A 22,870-nucleotide genomic window follows, 5' to 3' on the forward strand; every position below is an offset into this window, starting at 1 on the left:
GCAGTAAAGTTCTCAAGTTTTTTTACTTATGTACAATTTTAAGGTACTTGTCTTGTACTTTAAGATCTGAATATTTTCTTACTACTTTAGACTTTGACTCCATTACATTTAGAAGCCAATATTGTACTCCCTTCACTACCTTTTTTTTTTTACAGCTATAGTTACTAGTGATGTAATAGATTCACATTATTAAGTTACATAAAATATACATCAACAAATGATTATGGAATTGTATGCAGCAGCAGCAGCAGCAGCAGTATGCAAATTAATAAAAGTATCTCTACTTTTACAGGGATAGACAGTAATCATCAATAATCATAACCCAGTAATTGAATTCTGAAAATGGGCCATGTAACACAATAACTACTTTTACTTTTGGTACTTTAATTACATTGTCATGGCAATACTTTTGTACTTTTACTTAAGTACGATTTGGAATGCAGGACTTTAACCTGTAACACAGTATTTTGTCAATTTGGTATCTCAAAAATGTACTTAAGCGAAGGATGTGATTTCTTCTTCTACATGTGCTGGTTCCAGTTCAAATACACCTTTTTTCCCCTTTACATACATCAAACATTATATACACACAACACATTGACATCAGGGGTACATAGGTGCATATACAGAGTAAAACAAATTAAATAGACGAATATAAAGAAATAAATGTAAAGAAAATAGTGACCTAAGGTACCATTTCAAGTTTAATATTTATCAAATACACAATCGGGTTTGATAGCCTTGTTATTTTTAATATACGTGGTGCCATATTGTTGTAATTCTAAGGAAACGTTTGGAAAATGTGGTTAAGAGTTGAAACCATAGGTTAAAATATAACAATTTTGTATGGGATAAATGTACAGTTAGTGTCACATCATATTGACCAATGACAGCACGCCTCTCAAACTTTAGGCGATGCAACACGTGTAGCTGCTCCTGATTGGCTGAGAGCTGTACTGCTGAGTAAAATGTAGAGAGCTGCTGCTTCCTCAAGATTTAGGAAGTCTCCGGATCTGCTGCTGCTCACAGGTCAGTGCAAACATTTACACCGTCTGCCTCAAATATTCATAAACACACCACCGTTTACTAGCAGTATCTTATTCAGAGGTTGTTAAAAACGTGATGCTTTAACGAGCCCTCGGAGAAAAAGCTACTCTTCGCTAATATTTGCATTCCAATAGACCAGAAACAAGCCACGTTTTGCTTTTTTTCCCACTCATCATATCTCCACTTCCCTTTTATCTAATCATGTTCACATCCACAGTGCGTTCAGTTAGCAGTGTGTCTTTTGAAACGGAGTAATGTGTCCATCCCTTATCTGTCACTATCGAAACTGCGTGTACGTCTGAGGCTGATGCTCTGAAATAACAAGAGATATGGACACGTAGCATCAGGTCGGACTACGTATGTGCAATAATACTCTGCTTGGAAAGTTTTTTTTGGTTAATCTCCGCCTCACCTACTTAGCTGCCTTGCCCACTGACGCCATTCTGGGTTTAAACATAAGATTACAACAGGGGTAAAGAGGAACAATGTCACGATATCAGACGCAGGTTGTGGCTTGTTGTGGCATCCACGCCATTAGTGTGTGTGTGTGTGTGTGTGTGTGTGTGTGTGTGTGTGTGTGTGTGTGTGTGTGTGTGTGTGTGTGTGTGTGTGTGTGTGTGTGTGTGTGTGTGTGTGTGTGTGTGTGTGTGTGTGTGTGTGTGTGTGTGTGTGTGTGTGTGTGTGTGTGTGTCATCCAACAGTACTCATGTACACACTGAGGAGTAGACCTGCCATTTTCAGATGGTAGCCACTCCCATTCAGTGTTTCATTTATGAACATCTCGTTTGTAAACTTTATTGTGTGTAGTGCAGTTTGGATTTGTTTCTTAAGACTATTACATTGTCAATGTGATGTTTCATAGTGTTGAAGTGTCATATGCTTTTTTAGGACTGGGCAAAATTCAATATGATCAATATTTCAACAAATCGTATCGAAATTGATCCTATTGAGGTATCGTGATACGCAGTAACTTTTTCAAAATTAATGGTTGCAAAAACATACTTGCTATCATTTTCTCAGAAAATCTGATGTGAAATATTTGAGGTAATATAATTACTTTACATTTCTACTCAGTTTAACTTGATTTCTACTGTAGCTTCAGTTAAATCACTATTGTATTGTAATTGTATGTTTATAGGACATATTATATTAAACCATTGTCTTAATCTTATTACTCTGGATTTATCAGCAAGCATGTCAGCAGTCAATGTTCAGTATGTAACCAAGATGTGTACTGAGACACAATCAGCTTTATTTGCCAAGTATGTTGTAAAATATTAGCGATTATGTGAACATATGCCTGCCTGGACTTTAGGACAACATCTAATTTATTTGCATTTGATCAACTGTAAAGTACCTTATATATATTTAACTCACTAGCACATGTACTGTAGGGTCGTTTTAAACTTCACTGCGTAAATAAGAGAGACAGATGTTAATACTATTGAATGCAGGACTGCTTCTGTGATTCCCTCAGAAAACAGAAACTTCCAGAATGAAAATGGAGTCTGGCGAAGGTCTGACTCGTCGTGTTTCGGGATGAGGCCACTCTAAAAGTTAACACCATGCTTAAGCAGATCACAAGTCAAAGTCAACTTTATTGTCAATCTCAAAAATGTTTACTGTAACTGAACACCTAAAACAGGAGGCGTTTTTATGGAAAACTTCCTAGGAATGTATGGAATGAAGCTCCTGTGGGTGTTTGTCATCTCCCTCCCTTTTTTATAAACAGCCTTTTGAAAATGCTAGGTGATGCTCTTTTCCCCCTGCTGTGCACTGTGTGTCACATGAGCATGGGATGATCTTAAAGGACCATGCACAGTTGAATCAATCATGTCTTTTTTGCCCTCGAGTACAGGAGGAGCTTTCATTCTAGCGAACAGAGAGGGACAGTATGAGGTTTGTGATTCAGGAGCACACTGCCACCCTGTCACCACTCTGCTTTAGTCATTTGGGAATACCAGCATCAGCTTGCCAGCCTGTGTTGGGTTTGATGGCATGTGAACGACTTGTTGTTTACACTACAATCACTAGCGGCTCTGATCTGGGACCTTTTTTTAAAGCAGGAATTTCAGGTCAGAGCAGGATTTAGAAAAGTCATCCCAACTGACTTTCACTGATGTCACTAACTGTCTAAAGAGCAGTTATGAGAGTCATGTGAGCGCAGCAAGTGAAGGATCAGGCAACCTCAAATTCATCATGCTTCTTCATGGAGCTTTACCAGAAAAAATGAATTTATTTGAATGCTGTTTCTCTCAAAGGAGTTTTCATTATCAGAGACTATCACCCTGTTACAAGAAATCATCTGATTCTGTGGGAAATTAGCTTCAGTCGTCACCCCAGAGTATGATGACGGAAATCTTGAACAAGTTGGTGAATTGCGCTCCTGCTTGTTCCATTGACCCTAATGTCTGTTCAGGTGTTATGTGTTCACTGGTAACACCCAGGGCTACTGTTAATGAGCTAAACCTTCCCTCAATTAGTAATCCTTTATGCACATGATCTTCCCTAAAGTCGTATTATACAGTCTAATGCTACCAAATAATATGTTTAGCAACTCCAAATATCAGCCTGTAGTTTTTTTAGTCAACAAAAACATTGTATTATCAGATCACTATGAAGAACTTAGCATTATGTTAGCGCTAACTATGTTTTAAATGATATCGTATGAGCAGAGGGAGGCTCGTAAACAGCTGAGCAGCATGTTGTGTGTGGCGCACTAGCCTTTAACGTTACTCAAAACAAACAGTGCTGCTTCAGAAATGTGTCTTTGTCTGAGCTGCATTTATACTGTCAGTGCTGCGAGATCAACGTCTACTTCTGTTCTGACACGTCCGTGTGCCTCGGGCTGCAGATAGCAGGATGTAGGTATATGTAAATAGAGTGTAAACATGTTTGTTTACACAGTAACATTGGCGTCTGCATTGCCTTTTTCTATTAGCTCACAGCAAACATTATTTAGGTCATCCACAGATACTCTCTGTGATGATCATGATTATGGGTTGTTTGGACAAATAAGGCATTTTGCAACATTTGAGTGATGTGATTCTAAAAATAGAAATAGAAATAAATAAAGTGATAATTTTTCTGAAAGCACTTTTTTTTTCTAGCTTTGTTTTAACTGAAGAACTTGTGGTTTTTATTTTTCAAAGTCATTAAAACTGACCTCAGTGGAAGATAAGTAGTTTAAAGGTAACCTGTTAAGTTGTTGACCTCTACCAGCAGTATAAAGTGAAGTATAAATGTTACGTGTGTCAACACTGTTTGTTTATGTGCACATGGATTGATAACTATTCTTGCTGATAGTTTGACATTGTTCTTTATGATTGACAGTTGGTTGTAGGGCCGAATAAAACATATTATTTCTATTATTTTCACTGATATTGACAGTTTAAATATAATTCCGGATATTGGAGAGAATCATCGTTTATATATTATTATTCTAAGTTTCATAGAAAAACAAATTTACGATGGTGTGATTTTTGCGAGGATCTGAACCAAACAAATACATTTTTTGGACGTCTCTGCAGCAACCCAATATTAAATTCACATGGTATTTTGTGCCTCCTGCAATTTTTACATTTATGTAGGCCATGTTGCGATTTTGTTCAAATGTTTATTTATTGCCCTAGTTGCTTGTTGTGGTAAATGCAACTCATAAGGGCAATCTACAAGAAGGCTACCTATACTGTAAACATGGATGCAAATGGTGCACTTAAAGTATTTAGAGAAATAAGCTTTGCAAATGTTTAATCAAGAAGGACTTGCATCCGAGACATTCGTAAGACCTTTATGAAACTCTTAATGGAGCAACATTAAATTAATACATAACTTGTTTCTTAATATCAACAACAATCTGACCTCTAAAAAGATTTGCAGCCCACATTTCACTGAGACTCGTGCACAATGATTTCCAAATGGCAGCACGTTTTCTCTGACCTTCAGTGTAGAGGTCATGTGTCGTGATGCTGGTAGCTCTGTACGGGCGTGCAACCTTTGTTCCACTTCACAAATCCCATCCTCCCCTCCCTCTCCCTTACATTTCTCCACTGTGAGACCATGTGACTGGGAGTGTGCGATTTCACCAGGGAGTTTGGGACCTGCAGTCTGGAGTGTGGTCGTCTTGTGCAAGGTCAGCCCTTTGTGTCCTAAAACCAGGGTCACATGTCCCTGGAGGAAGATGGACATGAGACAGACAGAGGGGTGAAGCAGATGAAAGATGTCACAATGAAGCCACATGGGATTCAACAACCAGCCATTAAGCACACATTGAGAAATATATGCACTGAGCGGGCTTACATCGTCTCTTCCTGTTCACGCTTTCACGTAGAGTGTCGCTCATCCTCCAAAATAATCAAGAAAAAGCAGTCGATCAGAAGCCCAGGATCATCATACGCTATTTCCCTGTAAACTTATGATATCAGTTGTGCACAGGAATATATTGACTCGTCTTTCTATTTAAATTACTGCTCAAATATCAATGAGGTATTGCTTTGGAGCCGCACTGAAGCAACCGGATCAGATAAATCAATCAACACGTGAATTTCAGATGTCAACATTTTGCGTTTTTAGAACTGTATGTGTTAGTTACTTAACACATCTGGTTTCAGGTTTTTAAAAAAAGGTTGCGTCTACCTTTTTTAAAGAACTGTAATAGGCAGAAAATCTGTAAAATGGTGTCTGTCAATGACAAACGAACACGATGTGGAGGAGCCATTGTTTCACAGTTTGATCAGGGTGATACAATGATAATTTGTGTCCTCTTTTTATCTGCCCAATTGCTGTTCCGTAAACTTTCCTCTTGTAGCTAAAAAATGTACCACTTTCCTCACTTCTAACGGTCGACTATTGTTTTTGCCGGCTTAGAATAACAAATGTCTGGCAGATTTGACCTCTCAGTGCAAGCGAGCACTTAAGCTTGCATTACATCATGAGTTGGTAGAAAGCAGTGTCTCTGGCTAAATTAAAAGATTTCCAGCTGACTTCATAAGCACTTGCATGACATCGTGCTAAAAGTCAGCATCGTCACCAGTGGATGATGCATGGAGAAGACGTGTGCTGTAACAGTAATGCCTCGCTGTGCTCCTTAGCCTTGGAGGTACTTTCTTGATGATGGAGGTTGTGAGATAGCAAGCCAAACATGATAATATAGAACATTCCGTCCATTTTTGCACTTGTGCTTGAGGTGTCAGTAAGTCCTAGAAAGTTGACTTATCATAGCTGTGCATGACATGCATAAATGTGCAGATTTGTGTTACAGCTGAGAGAAAATAATCTGCAACTGAGATTTGTTGGTGATCGTCCGGTCTAGATGGGATTAAGTACAGTTTGTTTAAAGGCTCCCTGCGTTAACCCTGAGCTGATACGTTTGTAATGACGAGCTTAACTCATTTAAGCTAACGCTCAACACTCACTAGCTGTCGCACAGTTTTTGGATTCAGTTTATTATCAGTGCACTCTTTCACATGAGGAACTAAACATTTATTTAGCAGAAAATCCAATGATTGGCCAACCCTCTGGGTGCTTTTGTTACTTCCTGTCTGTGGTTTCAGTATTACAGCTGCAGACTGCTTCAAGCTGCAGTCGTGGTGTTCTGTTCTGTGTCAAACGGACCAGCTGCCCTCTCCCCCACTTCTTGCCAGTGTCTGTGTGTGCTGGTGTGGGGTGACTGGAGAGCGGGCTCTGCCATTGGCTTCTCATCTTCCCAGTCCAAGTATGGAGAGCAGAGGTGGTGGAGGAGGGTAGTGCGCCTGGGGGGGGGGGGGGGGGGGGGGGAAAGTTGCATTAACTTCAACAACTCTCTGTCAATCATGCAATTAATGGCATGTGCCCGATGTTGGCTATTTGACAGAAAGACACACAGCTGTGGGAGAGCTGGAACTAAAGCCCATTGATATGATTGCTTTGTCACTGTTTTGATTAATAATTGTTCAGTCTGTGAAATGTTGGATTGGATGTTTGAATAGAAAATATGTTACAAAGAAAGCTATTTCATAGACCAGGTTGTGTTGAAATTGAAAATGTTTTAGTGCTAAAAGAAAACTATTAATTTCAGCGATTTTCCAGTAAAAGAAAAGTGTGTTTTGACTCATGTTTACACAACATTTCTTTTTTTTAGACGTCATCTTGGGCTCTGTAATGTTGTGACTGCCAATGTTTCACACTTGTTCATATCCTTTGATATATAAAACAAAAAATTAAATAATCCAAAAAACTATTGTCAAATTGACTGATGGTGAAAATAGTTGAATCTCTTGTTTAATATAAAAAAACATAATTTTTAAAGCTGCAAAGTAACCAATCAAAACAAATCTTCTTGATATTTATTTACTAAAATAATTGGCTATATTTCTGTGGATTTCATTAGGAGTGGCAATATGATGATTGAGCATCTATTTGGGAAATATCTAGACTTTTGTCAGGTATTTCTTTAGGATGAATTCACCAAAAACTGATTTGACTTTTTTAGTATTATCTATAACATCCAGGTTGAATGGAATCTTACTGTATTATCCATGATGGGATTAAAACAAATATGTTATCCATACTGCCCTACGATACGTCTCAGCATCGCTATATGTTTTATCTACCTACACACACATCCATGTGTATTTTGCACACACAGCTGTTTACACTAAGTTCACTCTCAAGCTATACCTATTTTGTAGCTGACAAGAAATGTACGAATCACCCTTCATTCTCCTCAATTGAAACACAAGACATGGAAGTTGTAGATTGTACTTGAACTGTATTTAATTAACAGCAAATGAAAGCTTATTATTCATCTTAGACTCCAAGGAATCTGCAGATATGATCAGGTTTGTGTGTATGTTGGTTAAGTGCTTAGATACTGCGTGATATCAGTTTACAAATCGAGGGAATAGTCAACATTATGTGGAATACAAAGTCATTCTTTCTTCAACTAGTTTCATCAGTTTCGACGCTCGGCAACACATGAATTGCACACACTGTCTCCAGATAATATGTATGATAAGATATGCGTCATTTAGTCTTGAACACACATTACTGAGGCTCATTCAAACCAGATTGAGTATCAGTGTTATCTAATGAATGTGTGGCCACTATTACATTTAAAAATATTTGACACTGTTTGTTGTGTTTTTCATAATGTGAAAAAGCTTGTGTGTGTTTTAAATCGACATGCTACTAAGATGTTGCCATTGAGTGGGTGGGTAGCTCTGCCTCACGCGTCTGTGTTTCTGTTTAGGAGGGGCGTGTTTTTGCTATTCATAGTTGTGAGAACCTCAGAGGTCTATTAGAGGTCACTGTGAGTCCTTCTAATAGCAACTGCTGCAGCTAAGGGCCTGTCAGATAACTGCCTCTCTGCCCTCGGACACACAGTTTGTCTGTACGTTTCTTCATAATCACTCCGTGGGACTGTGAGTACAGAGATCTTTTATTTCTTAATCTGTCAATTATCAGTGCTGAAGCTTTTAGAAAATCCATTTAGCTGCATTTGGTGTGATCATGTGGTCTTTCATAGTGTCTCATACAGTAGGGACACCTGTAAGACGTACAGTAGAGGAGCATGTGTGAGGTTTCATGTTTATGAAATGTTTATTTTTACTTGAATTGAGCTCATATTGAATTCTTTCAATGAATCATGTTAGTGTTTTTATAGTTGAATATCCAATTTAAGGAGATTATATGAATGACTTTAAATCTTTTGGCATTTTAACAATTTATTTTCATTATATCTCAACACGTATGTTGTCTACAGTACCTTGTCCCAGTTGGCACGGATCGCAGTAGCCATGAGACTGGTGTAATAATAGAAGTAGGTGAGAAGTCAATTGTTGCCTACTGTACTGTGTGGCGGGCGGTCAGCTGTCCGTTTACCTACAGTCTGTTACCGTCTGATGTAAAGGTCAAAAGAGTTTCACAGGATGTACATAAAGGCGCCCAGCCGAAAAAACGAATCAAACAAAGCATTACATTTTGCAAGTTATTTAAATGTTTAGTGAAATTTCCCTAGATATAACCATCGAAATGTATATGCTACTTATCTAACCAAGTGCTTTGAGGGTTTGATAAGATTAGTTGGTGAGTCTGAATGGGTCTTTCTTTCCACAGGCTCTTTCTTTATGAAGTGTACATGAACTTGTCATTTGACTGTTCTATTCAAATGTTTGTGAAACAGAGCAATATATCCAGGACTTTAAAATGTTACTTTCCGGCCATTTCCAAAACATCCAGAGCAGAAAGCCTCACTTCCCTCCAGACATGAGGAGAGTTGTTGTCAGTGCTTAGCGTCTGTGGTCGAGACGTTGTATCTCCATGGAGGCTTGTGATCAGAAAATGTGTGCAGAGTCATATTTCCTTCCTGTGTCGTTGTTCCCAAAGCTGGTGGATGGGATAGCATATCTTCCTTTTGTGTTCATTGTTCATAAAAGTGCAGAACAAGAACCATGGCGAAGATAAGCAGCGTACCTCGCCCTACCGAGTCTTTAGTTAGTCAGTTTACCTTCTGGATTTTAAACGTAGACACATCTCAAAGAAGAACTAGTAGTATATGCTTTCTGCTCTGAGTAATCAAGTACTTCTTCTGTATGCAAATCACTTCTTAAGATCAAAACGAAATCAAATCCACTCAGTGTTTTATTATCTATAAAGAAGGACTTGCATCTTCAAAGCTAAGGTTTCGTCGTATCTAAGGATTTGAGGAATTAAACACTCAATATATGCCAAATAATCAATAATGCTGAAATGGGGGGTCATGTCTGAGTCACAGTGTGAACACAGCTGCTGCTGCATCGCTCTGTGATTCACGGGAGATCTATCCTTGGAGCTTTTTTTGGTTTTAAACCTTATGTTTCTCTTATTTTGTCATTGTGCCAGAAATACATATTCATACCAAGGCCGTATTAAATTCCAAATGTTCTTCCCTTGAAAGGGAGGAAATAAAGACTAAGATCAGATATAATACAGAAAAAGGAGAACACTTTCTAACATGTGGCTCTTACTGAGATTAGTTTAGCTGGGCAGCTGCTGTTGTTCAAATGTTTGTCCTCCGAGTGTAAACATTTGAGAAAAATGTGGCTTCCTGGCGGCCTTAGCGTGAAAGCACAACTTGTTCTGTAGTTTCTGCTGTCCGATTCCAGCCAGGGACCTTCGATACATGCGAGAGGCGGAGCTATCAATCAGTTTCATATTTGTTTAATCAGCAGACCATTTTTGAGAAATGCATTAATCCGTATAACAAAGAAAGGCTTAAAATGCCTCTTTCCTTGAAACCAAGGGACTAGACCGTCTTGGTTTGTCTGACCAGCAGGCTAAAACCTAACAATACAAGAATTGATACTTTTAAGAGCTCTAATGTTGGGATTTATTAGATGGAACATTGCTATGAATCATCTAATCGTTGCAGATTAGATGATTCCTATGCTTCCTGTCTGTACATTTCTGCTGTCAAACTATCCAGTAAGAGAAAGAAGATTCACATTCCATACAGTACCTCAGGGTATGTTCAGTACAGCATGTATTTGTGAACACATTGACACAGATGGTAGTAAATTGCGTGCTGCTCTGAATGGAACCACTATTCTTCTGCAGTGTGAGCGGCTCTCATGTCGTTGTGTAATTGTCTAACACAAGAGGCCCATTCATAAAAACATGGAAATATTACCTGCTGTATCCCCACATTCCATACTTATCCTATTCCATTACGAGACATGTTAAATAGCAGAAACATTTTTGATACTGATGATAGAAAATGTTGTGCTGAAATAAAACGTATATTTTCCTAATATATATCACACGTGCAGAAGCAGTGCAGACCTAACGTTTCCTAATGTACTAACGTTCCTCTCTGTTCCCTGCAGGCTCACTGCAGAACAGTCATGCAGGCTCAGGAAGTCCTGAGACAGCTGCGCTTCCCAGAGCTGGAGGATTTTCGGCATTACATGCGCGGCCTGCCCACCAACGCACTCATGGGCATGGGAGCCTTCGCCGCCTTCACCACCTACTGGCTGGCCACCCGGCCGAAAGCCCTCAAACCGCCCTGTGACCTCGGCATGCAGTCAGTGGAAATGCCAGTAGGTGATCTCTTTCATTTTCTTCTGGTCATATCGAAAGTCCTCTTGCAACACAGGAAACAATGATGCATCTGTCCCTCCTCCGCCTTGTAAGCCCCTGCGTTGGAGAGGAATAACAGAAGCATGAGCAACCTCTGGAAGGAAACTGGTCAGAAGACCTCATTCAGCAGGAATGTTGATGGATCCTTCCCACAGACTGAAATTACAGCTGAAGCTCTTTGAAATTACAAGCTACATCCTCACTGCTCGTCACATGTCAACATTGGCTTTTCCCTTTTGATTTGAGAATTGAATTTGAAAAACATTACATTGCATTTAGCTGACGCTTTTATTCAAAGCGACTTACAATAAGTGCATTCGACCAAGAAGATACAAACTTGAAAAAAACAGAATCATATAAGTACATCAGGTTTCATAGAGCCAAAACATTTCAAGTGCTACTCAACTGGCTTTAAATAAGCCAGTCCTTTATTAGTATATAAGTGCTTTGTTAGTCATTTTATTGCTCGAAGTGGAGTCGAAAGAGATGAGTTTTTAGTCACAAAACAACACTTACTAAATGCAAACCTGGCAAGCTGTGCTCAATTGATCTGTTGAGTCTGTTTTTAATTAGAACCTTTTTATAATTAGCTAATATTTGAAGCATATGTTGGGATTTGTTTCCCAAAGCTTCATTTAGGCTGTTGATAAGAACAACTCCTGAATTGCCAGGGTTTTGAAAGTTCCCTTGGCTTGGTGTTTATCCTCCTTCCTGCAGGACGACAAACCCTTTATTAATAATGTATTGACATTTACTGCACAGATAATGGCCTATTAGGAAGTGACTGAGTGACTTTTAATAATTTAGTCGAGAGTTGATTTTTCACAGCCTAGCATCACAGTGGTTCTTCTAACAGTATACATGATGACTGACAACTGTTATAGAAGGTCATAATCAAACTCATGAAAACAACATAGTGTCATGTGCAATGAAAAAAGTCTCAACATTTTAATAGTATAGTTTGTGAAAACAATAGTTTAAGTATGATAGTATGACGTGACATAAAGGAAGGAAAAAAAACGTTGTTCCTAAAGTTTAACTGTAGAAAATAGGTGTAGCTGTTTTTTATGGCCTACACGTGTCAGACTGAATCGAGAATCCTTGTAGAGTTGGGAATCACCAACAGCTTTCATTCCACATGAGCAACGATCGGCTTAACTCACAGAGTTTCCTCCGCCAGAAGACATGACGGGACACGTTAAGAAAACAGTGTGACTCCACCGCCTGTCTCGCGTCTTCTCTATTCACAGACCTACTACTGAAGTATGTGTGTCTCTTAAAGTAACAGTACAACGTTACATAGAAAATGTACAGAACAGGTTGTTCTAGATGGGTAAGAAAACACCTATAGTCACATCTCATTTAAAGCGTACTCCAGTATGATTCGTTTACTTTTAAAATCCTAAACTTCAAAAGAATTCCAAATATACATCTGTGGGAAAACTGTGGAAAAGATAACAAACACACCCTTGCCTCAAACATATTGTATGTCGTAAAAATGTCATAGCAAGTAGTATAGTAACAAAATAAAACCGTAACAAAATGTCATTAGTTTGTTTACATTTCACAAAAAGTCATTCTATAGTATGGACATGAAAAAAGGCATATTAATAGTATCATATGTCATAATAAGTCATAGTATAGTACTCCATAAAAAAACAAACATACACATACCGTAGTATAGTATGTCTTTATATGGAATATATAGAATTTAAAAAAAAAGTATACTATTTTATATTAATAAAAACTATACTATTTTATATAAAAAAAAGTCAGGGTCCCTTTTTCTGTCTCCTAACTGAGTTCCACAAAAATAAATAATAATAATTCCTCACGTGTGCTCATGTGGTAGAGGTGCTGAATGTTTGGTCAGTGCTGATCATAACTCCTCATGACTTCTTCTTGCAGGGAGATGAACGCGCACGCAGGTCGGTTCTGAACGACAGCGACGAGCACTTTGAATATTTCTACAGCGACGCACGCACCATGTACGAGGTGTTCCAACGAGGGCTCCGGGTATCAGGTGAGTGTCTCTCTTGAATCACCTTTTGATGTATTTATTTCAGTGAGTGTAGATAATAAGAAGCTTTATTTATTTCCTTTCGCAGATAATGGACCTTGTCTAGGAGCGAGGAAACCAAACCAGCCGTACGAGTGGCAGTCCTATAAACAGGTGAGACGTGGACAATGACGTGGAAATCTAAACTAATTCAACTTATCTATAATTCAAACCTAGCAGAGTCACAATATATTTAGAAACAGACTTTTGTTTTTTTGCGCAGGTGGTGGACCGAGCGGAGCACATTGGCTCTGCGCTCCTTCACAGAGGACACTCCAACACCGGAGACAAGTTCATTGGGATCTTCTCCCAGAACAGGCCAGAGGTACAACAAAATGCATCATCTCTAACGTTGCTTAAATCTAAAAGAATTTCAGATGCAAAGTATAAAAGTTTGTCTTCAATCAGTACTTAGAAGCAAAAGTTCATTTCCATCGTCCATAGCAAAGACTGAACAGCTGTAACGTGAGAAATGTGTTCATTAGTTTCACAATTTGAGACTCTACATGGAGACTGGTTCCACTCCTCTAAATCTCATCTCAGATTTATTTTAGTGAGTCAAATAGATGATTAAATGGATTCAGGATGAATAACAAACACATTATATTCCAGTCCACACATTATATTCCAGTCCACATTATATTCCAGTCCACACATTATATTCCAGTCCACATTATATTCCAGTCCACACATTATATTCCAGTCCACACATTATATTCCAGTCCACACATTATATTCCAGTCCACACATTATATTCCAGTCCACACATTATATTCCAGTCCACACATTATATTCCAGTCCACACATTATATTCCAGTCCACACATTATATTCCAGTCCACACATTATATTCCAGTCCACACATTATATTCCAGTCCACATTATATTCCAGTCCACACATTATATTCCAGTCCACATTATATTCCAGTCCACACATTATATTCCAGTCCACACATTATATTCCAGTCCACATTATATTCCAGTCCACACATTATATTCCAGTCCACACATTATATTCCAGTCCACACATTATATTCCAGTCCACACATTATATTCCAGTCCACACATTATATTCCAGTCCACACATTATATTCCAGTCCACATTATATTCCAGTCCACATTATATTCCAGTCCACACATTATATACCAGTCCACACATTATATTCCAGTCCACACATTATATTCCAGCCCACACATTATATTCCAGTCCACACATTATATTCCAGTCCACACATTATATTCCAGTCCACATTATATTCCAGTCCACATTATATTCCAGTCCACACATTATATTCCAGTCCACACATTATATTCCAGTCCACATTATATTCCAGTCCACATTATATTCCAGTCCACATTATATTCCAGTCCACACATTATATTCCAGTCCACACATTATATTCCAGTCCACATTATATTCCAGTCCACACATTATATTCCAGTCCATACATTATATTCCAGTCCACACATTATATTCCAGTCCACACATTATATTCCAGTCCACATTATATTCCAGTCCACATTATATTCCAGTCCACATTATATTCCAGTCCACACATTATATTCCAGTCCACACATTATATTCCAGTCCACATTATATTCCAGTCCACATTATATTCCAGTCCACACATTATATACCAGTCCACACATTATATTCCAGTCCACACATTATATTCCAGTCCACATTATATTCCAGTCCACATTATATTCCAGTCCACATTATATTCCAGTCCACACATTATATTCCAGTCCAACTATTGTTTACACCTTTTCACACAAAATACATTTAAAGTGTTTTAGCTCATTGAAACGAATGCACCAGCACTTACAATTGTTCGGCCTATTTGAAGTAAATGTACCTGCATGTTTCTTGCTGTATCTTCATGGTTTATCGCACTTATTGTAAGTCGCTTTGGATAAAATCTCTAATCTCTGGGTGTGTATGTCTTGTGAGTTTATCCCCTTCAAATGAACATTTAGTGATGTCTATCTGTTTCCTGTGTTTGTCTCTTAGTGGACCATTTCGGAGCTGGCCTGTTACACGTACTCCATGGTGGCCGTCCCTTTGTACGACACACTCGGCACCGAGGCCATCGGCTACATTATCGAAAAAGGTACACAAAAAGTTCACCTTCAAACAAACACACACCACTTGCAGCGCACTAGATCGTGGACACTGATACAAACTAAGTGGTTCAACTTGTGCCGTCTGTTTTCCCAGCTGACATCTCCACGGTGATTTGCGATGTACCTGAAAAGGCTGGGATGATCATGGACTGCGTCAAAGGGAATGGGCGGACGGTGAAGACCATCGTGCTCATCGAGCCGTTTGACAGCGAGCTGGTGACGCGTGGACAGGACTGCGGCATCGAGGTTCTGAGTTTAAGGGAGTTTGAGGTGAGAATACCAGCTAATCTTCTTTCTGTGTATTATTACAACATCTGTTTACTGAACGCCCAACATCAGCAGATCTGACACAGTGACTAGTTGTGGTTATAACTAAATGGAAATTAGGACCTGAGGCGCTGTTTGTTTGAAGCTAGATTGTTATCAGCTCCCTCTGCGCATGTTATATCTCACTGTGCTTTTAATATTTGTTCCAGGCCCTGGGTAAAGCAAACCTCCAGAAACCAATGGTGAGTAGTAACAGCACACCTCATTTGACCTGATGATGACATGCCGAAAAACTGAATTTCAACAAAAGAATAATCATTTAAAAGTAGATCATTCTCCTATAATCAGCAGCACTCTGTCAGACCCCTGTACTAAAACAAAGGATTGCACATTTCTAATGAAATAGCTTCATATGCATGAGTGTAGACCTGTGATCTGATTACAGCCCCCCAATCCAGAGGACCTCGCTCTGATCTGCTTTACATCTGGAACCACAGGTGATTACACAACTTGTTTACAACGTTAATCCTTTGGAAATGTTTTTCTCATGTATAATCACAATCATCGTTTTCTTTCCAGGGAACCCAAAAGGTGCAATGCTTACTCATGGAAATGTAATCTCCAACACTGCAGCTTTCATTAGAATAACGGAGGTAAACACACACACCAGCTAAACCTGAAGATACAACATTTACGCTTTGAAACTTCAGATAAATGACATAATAATGTCTAGTCACTGTGCTTGATGTTAGTCTTCTTCTTTGTAAGGTGGCGGCTTCTGCTTTTCCTAAATTATTAATTTTTTCATTAATGAAAAGTTACATTTCCACTGGTGTTCCCCTCTCTCTTTTTCCTTTATGTTTGTGTTCATTTTGTCTCAGCCTGAGAGTAAAACTGCAGCTGTTGGAGTGCTCCCGCCTCCTCTGCATAATCCCTTTAAACGGTTTTGCTTACAGTCTTTCTATCCCCCTATAGGGACATCCAACACAAAGCAGTAAAGGACATTCTTCTTTGCAGTAAACGAGCAAATACTATTTTCTGCATTAATGAAACATGTGATATTGAGTAGGATTTATTCATTAACTTTGCATTATTTTACACAGCACATAAGATAAGATAAAGCTTTATTGACTCCTGTAGGTGTGATAGCAGCAACAGATCACGAGTGAAACACAGGCAGTTCAGACAAGAGTTCACTCAAGGATAATACAATCAAAAAATAAGATTAGATATGCAAGTAACAGTTTGAAAACCATGATCAAAATACCAATTTAAAACACTGATCAGTTGACACTACAGACATGCGTTAAGATCGCTTTATATATTTAAATGTATGTGTGCACATGCGAGTGCAAACCTTATATTCATATAGGGCAGGTTGTGTATACATGGCTTACCTTTGATTGTGCAGCATCCTTTGCACTGTCAAATAAATCAATAATATAAAAAACATTTAGTCAAATTGTACTAACCCAACTTCTTAAACCATCATGAGATTTGTATCGCATCAAATGTAATCGTTAAAATCTAAGATGGCTCCGTTCAGGTTGGAGCTCCTCTTTTTGCACCTTTTTTTACATTTTCCTTTCCTCTCACATCTGTTTCTCTCCTCTCGTGTCTGTTCGTCGTCGCCGTCCTCCTCCTCCTCCTCCTCCTCCTCCTCCTCCTCCTCCTCATCCTCCTCCTCCTCCTCCTCCTTCCCTGCGTGTTGTCGTCCAGACCATTCTGAAGCCCAGCACTGAAGATTGTCTTATCTCCTTCCTCCCTTTGGCCCACATGTTTGAGAGGGTGGTGGAGGTACAGTACGCCCTGCCTGACCTGCGTACCTGCATGTGTTTTGCTCTGTGTGTCCTCCGCAGGTACACTGCATGCTGGACCTCCATGACATTCATGTGTCCTATCTCCCCCTAGCTCACATGTTTGAGAGGGTGGTTCAGGTAGGTGTTGGTCTTGTTTACATTCAAATGTTCTGTATAAGTGGAGTTTTAAGAATCAAAGCACTGCTGTCCCAATTACTGAAATGTTATCCTTTTAGGCTGTGTTCCTTTAGTCAATTCATATTGCAATGTATTATGGATGGTGAACTGTTTCATAAATAAATTGCATATTGAAAGGAACAGTGCTCTACTTGTTGTGTTAACACAGGTACCAAAGGACTTAAAATAAATAGGTGTTCCTAAATATGTTATGCATGTGGGACAACTTCATGTCTTTCTTAACTGTTTTAATGATTTGTGACGAGTAACAGCTTTTGTGGTGGTTTTGAATAACAAACACTGACTATATAGTGAGATCTTACCAACATTGCCCTCTTGTGGTTACATTGTCCCACTGATTTATTTGCAACAAGGAGTAACTTCCTCTTTCCATCAGGGTGTCGTCCTCATCCATGGGGCTAGAATCGGCTATTTCCAGGGGGACATTCGACTTTTGATGGATGATTTGAAAGCGCTGCAGCCAACAGTGTTTCCTGTAGTCCCACGACTCCTCAACCGCATGTTTGATAAGGTCAGAGTTTATCTAATGTCACTCATTGTAAAGTCTACCAAAGCCATATTTAGGAGAAGAGCATGTGTATTCACTATTTCCTCTTACATTTCTTTCAGTGACTTTCTTTTGTGACTGTAATTACTTCTTTCTTTTTTATGAATTTACTTATTTACACAAGTGCCATTTCTCTGGTTTGCTGCCCTGTTTGTTCGATATATGTTTTAAAATAAGGTGTCTCAATTCTCCACAGATATTTAGTCAAGCCAACACGCCGCTAAAGAGATGGCTGCTCGATTTCGCTTTCAGCCGGAAGGCGGCAGAGATGAAAACTGGTGTGGTCAGAAGGGACAGCATCTGGGACAAGATCATCTTCAAAAAAGTGCAGGTAAAGAAAGCACCTATTTAACTTACTCATCCACAAAATAAGTCTGATACTTAGATATTACCCTTGCTTTGAATGAGGCTTGGTCTTACAGAACTTCGCTTACCCTTTTTAAACATTTTATATTTGAGTTGAAAAGTCATACTATCTTATTAAAGGTTAGATAAACACCTGTCACAAGCCCATAAGATATTTCAACAATTGATTTACCATTGATACGATGTAATCAAATGATGGTCTTCCTGTGTTTGCTCTCTGCAGGAGAGTCTGGGCGGTCGCGTCAGACTGATCATCACAGGAGCGGCTCCGGTGGCTCCGACCATCCTCACCTTCCTACGAGCCGCTCTGGGCTGTCAGGTGAGCGGCCTCCACTCCACCATCTCACATTCGTTTGGCTAATCTTTATCAATTAGTTTTATGTTCATACATGTCACTAAAAACCCGCTCTGCTCTCCACAGTTTTATGAGGGCTACGGTCAGACTGAGTGCACCGCTGGCTGCTCCATGTCCATGCCCGGGGATTGGACCGCAGGTAAAACCCCCGTCTGTTCTCGTGTAGTAAAGCCTATGAGAGAAATGTAAACAATTCTTTCTGTGAACTTTGAAACTGAACTGTGATGATTTTGTGTCTCCAGGTCACGTCGGGCCTCCTCTGCCCTGCAACGCTATCAAACTGGTGGATGTGGCAGAAATGAACTACATGGCAGCCAATGGAGAGGGAGAGGTGAGGAGTGCTATTCAGTAACAATCAAATACATGAAGTCAGTGGAGGAAAAAAGTATGTATTGGCTTTGTAATTAACAACCGGTTTGGATAGAAATAATGAATGCAAAGTACAATTTATTATTATTAACAGAAACAACAGTGACTTCACTTGAAGCCTCAATGCCATACCAATTACTTTTAAGAATACAAAAGCAGAAATACGATTTGCACGTGCGTGACATTTATTGTTTCTTCACTATAATGAACATGGTCATTGAAGCTTACTCTACAAGCTGCATATCGGGCAGAATTAATACAATTACAGTGGAAAATGTACAATAAATCATTAATTAAAGTGTAGGATATGAATGACTATTATTATTAAAACACTTTTCTCTGCAGCAGAAAGATCTTAACACATGGATAAGCACATTTTTCATTAGGTTAAGAGTAAAGACAGCCTGTCAACCTACTCATTATGACAATGCTAACATGCTGATGTTCAGCTAATATAATGTTTACAATGTTCAAATGCCATGTTTTTGCAATGAGTCTTAAACACAAATTACACCTGCAAAATACCAAATAACTACACAACTCAAGTGTTGTACAAATATAACTGATGGTGGCGCCACATTAAAAGGGGATCCCTAAAATGATAGCAATGTATCCTTCAATAAATTCTATGCAAATCCATCCAGTAGATACTGAATTATTTCACAGGTTTAAGTTCATATTTGCCCTGCTGGTGGTGTTGGATCAAACGTCAGATGATAACCGATGTCACATTTATTCTCTAGGCATCATCAAATCTGTTTGGAAATGTCAGAAAGATTCCCCTCTTATATTTTGTAAGATATTGCAGCCTGTACTGAAATGGTGCTGTTAACACAGTAACCGTTATTGCTCCCTAACAGTTGATATAATCTGCATGTGTGCTTGCTTCTAAATATCTGTAAAATGTGAATTTCATGAACTCTATCATCTCTCCCTCCAGATATGTGTCAAAGGACCAAATGTTTTCCTGGGATACCTGAAAGATGCAGAGAGAACTGCAGAGGCCATCGACGAGGACGGGTGGCTGCACACGGGAGACATCGGGAAGTGGCTTCCTGTAAGTAGAACATGTTGAAGGGCCCATTCATCTTTAATTATGAGTACATGTAACACACCTCGTGCATTATATTGTTGTATGCAGTGAACTGGGGGCAGCAGCTAAACCTATGACGTCATCAAATTGTGAAAACAGTGTTTGTTTAAGTCATAACAAATATAGCACATCCCAGTATATGTAGTATGTGATGAAGATATAGTTAAGTCAGTATGTTGTAAAGAAAAGTTATACAATGACCATGGATAAGTGTATCTCATAAAACCCTATTTTTTGTGTTTTTTTGCAGAACGGCTGTCTTAAAATCACTGACAGAAAGAAGCACATTTTCAAGCTGGCACAAGGAGAGTACATCGCCCCCGAGAAAATAGAAACGGTGTATAATCTCAGTGATCCAGTGGCCCAGATATTTGTTTACGGCGAAAGCTTACAGGTGAGTTCATGAATGTGTAAACATCAGATATTCTTATCATAATGTGCAGTATCAGTTTCTAGTGTGGTTCAATGTGTGTGGCTCTGATGTTCCCGTTGTGTTTCTAAGGCATGTCTGGTGGGGATAGTGGTTCCTGATCCAGACTTTTTACCTATTTGGATGAAGAAAAAGGGGATCGAAGGCTCCTACTCTGAACTGTGCAGTAACAAGGTGAGGTGTCACTGTCCGCTGCTCAGACACACAGCCACAGGTGTGATATGTGAGCTAACGTGTGTGTGACTTTTTGTAGGATGTGAAGAGCGCCATTCTGGAGGACATCCTGAGACTGGGCAAAGAGGCGGGACTCAAGTCCTTCGAGCAGGTAACTGTTGCCACGTTTTATCAAAATGCATCATTTTTGATTCAATAATTATTCTTTATTTCAAATGACATCTGAAATGACAAGTCGATTCATTATTTTCATTGACAGACCAATTGTCTGAGTGTTTTTTAAGACAATAGTTACATCGAATCAGTTTCTGAAAGGATAATGAATATTTTTTTACTTTTGGACTACATTTTAATAAGATAAGATAAAACTTTATTGATCCCAATTTGGGAAATGTTTGTGTTGCAGCAGCATAACAAGACATGGCATTGTACAATACAAATTAAAAGACAAGAAAGGAGAAAATACTTTCTTGTCTTGACTGTAGTTGTGAGAATATACAGTGCAATTATTAAGTAGTCTTTATTGTTCACTTTATTATCCTTATTTGCAGACATTATCTTGTAAAACACTATTTTTGGTTGTATTAAAATAATTCACAAAGTAATTGTAAGTTGCAATTACTAATAGATGTTAGTTGTACTTGAGACACTGCATCAAATGTTGATTTTTGCCGCTTGTTGTTCCTCCTCTGCAGGTGAAAGACATTGCGTTACACACCGAGCTGTTTTCTATCCAGAACGGCCTGCTGACCCCCACCCTAAAGGCCAAGAGGACTGAGATTCGTAACCGCTTCAAAGAGAACATTGATGAACTTTATGCCAAAATTAATATGTAAACTGGGATCGAGGAGTAGAGAAGGTGACCGTTCAGAGCACACCGCCAGAACCAAATAGTTAATGGAGGGGAAGTATGTATTGTTCCTGTACCGCTAACGGTCCCTGCTGTCACCGACTACACCGCCACCATGTTACTGGAATCATTGATCTAAGGGTTGAGGTTAAAAACACACAAAGGGGAAATCTGACTTGCTCATGCCTTAAACTGCGTTCGACCTCTCCACCGTCAGAAGGTAAAAACATTTCTGCCAATTTTGTATTCTTGGGAGGCAGAAAGAAATCCTATTAACACGCTTTTACATCTGTGACTAATATTGAGGTCTATCTATTTAAGTCGGTATTTAATGTAATCATTCAACTGTAAATATTGTATCCGCTAAAAAGTCTATTTGTATGCAGAGTATTTTGCCTGATACTCTGCGGTTTAAATTTCCTTCATTCCCGTGTGTCTCCGTGCTGAAGGACTGATGAACCCCTTCCTGTGCACAACTTAGAAATTAGAATTTTGGGAAGCTTTACAGACTTTTTGTGCCTTTTTGTGTTTTTTTGTTTAACACTGCACAGGAAATAGGGAATGTTACTATTCTGAACATGATGTTGCTCTTATTTCACATTTGGTTGCCACAGGTCGCAGGATAAAGCTGCACTTCGTCAGTTGTATAATACACTTGAGGTTTCTGGGTAAATATTTGAAACAACAAAGATTGAATGGATCACTTTTCATTTGAAGAAGCACGTTTTTAAAGAGATTTAATGTTCTTGTCAACATTTCACGTTAACTTTTTTGTGTAAAACGGAGCATGAATTCAGATGTTAAGTCTCAGTTCTCACACACATTAAACACGTCGAGGCCACCTTGACATTTCAAGCCATATTGTTCTTATGTTTTTTTTTAAAACACTCAAATGAAAAGGACAAAGGTACAGTTTTCTGTTAAGTACAGTGTCTTTATTTTCTCAACTGTACCAAATAAACACTTTCTCCAAGAAGGGTAGTTTTTCTTTCATAAAGAGAGGGGAAAATAATAATTATGATCCCTAAAAAAAGACATCCCTCATGTCTATATAGCTGCCCACTGCTCCTAGTACTAGACTCCTGGCACTAGGAT

At 38.9% G+C, this 22,870-nt stretch overlaps 1 protein-coding gene across 4 annotated transcripts; it reads left to right on the top strand.

Moving 5' to 3' along the window:
- The first annotated feature begins 956 nt into the window (after window positions 1-956).
- Window positions 957-22,634, top strand: acsl1a (acyl-CoA synthetase long chain family member 1a). Of its 4 annotated transcripts, none has more exons than XM_034129522.1 (21): window positions 957-1,029; window positions 10,890-11,102; window positions 13,051-13,165; window positions 13,251-13,315; window positions 13,425-13,526; window positions 15,215-15,314; window positions 15,422-15,597; window positions 15,804-15,836; window positions 16,040-16,091; window positions 16,174-16,247; window positions 17,454-17,531; window positions 17,968-18,102; window positions 18,335-18,469; window positions 18,728-18,823; window positions 18,926-18,998; window positions 19,102-19,190; window positions 20,169-20,285; window positions 20,572-20,715; window positions 20,824-20,925; window positions 21,005-21,076; window positions 21,621-21,761. In XM_034129522.1, exons 2-21 carry the CDS (start codon window positions 10,908-10,910, stop codon window positions 21,759-21,761), a joined length of 2,094 nt encoding a protein of 697 aa, XP_033985413.1. In that variant the 5' UTR covers window positions 957-1,029; window positions 10,890-10,907. The 4 variants fall into 4 exon arrangements, with proteins under 4 accessions (XP_033985413.1, XP_033985414.1, XP_033985412.1 ...); XM_034129523.1 differs by lacking the exons at window positions 957-1,029; window positions 17,454-17,531 and adding exons at window positions 8,344-8,447; window positions 17,314-17,391 and having other exon boundaries at window positions 21,621-22,634; XM_034129521.1 differs by lacking the exon at window positions 957-1,029 and adding an exon at window positions 8,344-8,447.
- Window positions 22,635-22,870: the final 236 nt, after the last annotated feature.

The sequence above is a fragment of the Trematomus bernacchii genome, unplaced genomic scaffold (assembly GCF_902827165.1).
Source record: "Trematomus bernacchii unplaced genomic scaffold, fTreBer1.1, whole genome shotgun sequence".
NCBI classification, from domain to species: domain Eukaryota; kingdom Metazoa; phylum Chordata; class Actinopteri; order Perciformes; family Nototheniidae; genus Trematomus; species Trematomus bernacchii.

What these genes read in the sequence shown, in the direction of transcription:
- acsl1a (XM_034129522.1), top strand. Translation starts at nt 10,908, where the DNA reads ATGCAGGCTCAGGAAGTCCTGAGACAGCTGCGCTTCCCAGAGCTGGAG. An exon ending in TCATCTTCAAAAAAGTGCAG is followed by an intron (nt 18,470 to 18,727) that starts GTAAAGAAAGCA and finishes TGCTCTCTGCAG; the next exon opens with GAGAGTCTGGGCGGTCGCGT. An exon ending in TTTACGGCGAAAGCTTACAG is followed by an intron (nt 20,716 to 20,823) that starts GTGAGTTCATGA and finishes TGTGTTTCTAAG; the next exon opens with GCATGTCTGGTGGGGATAGT.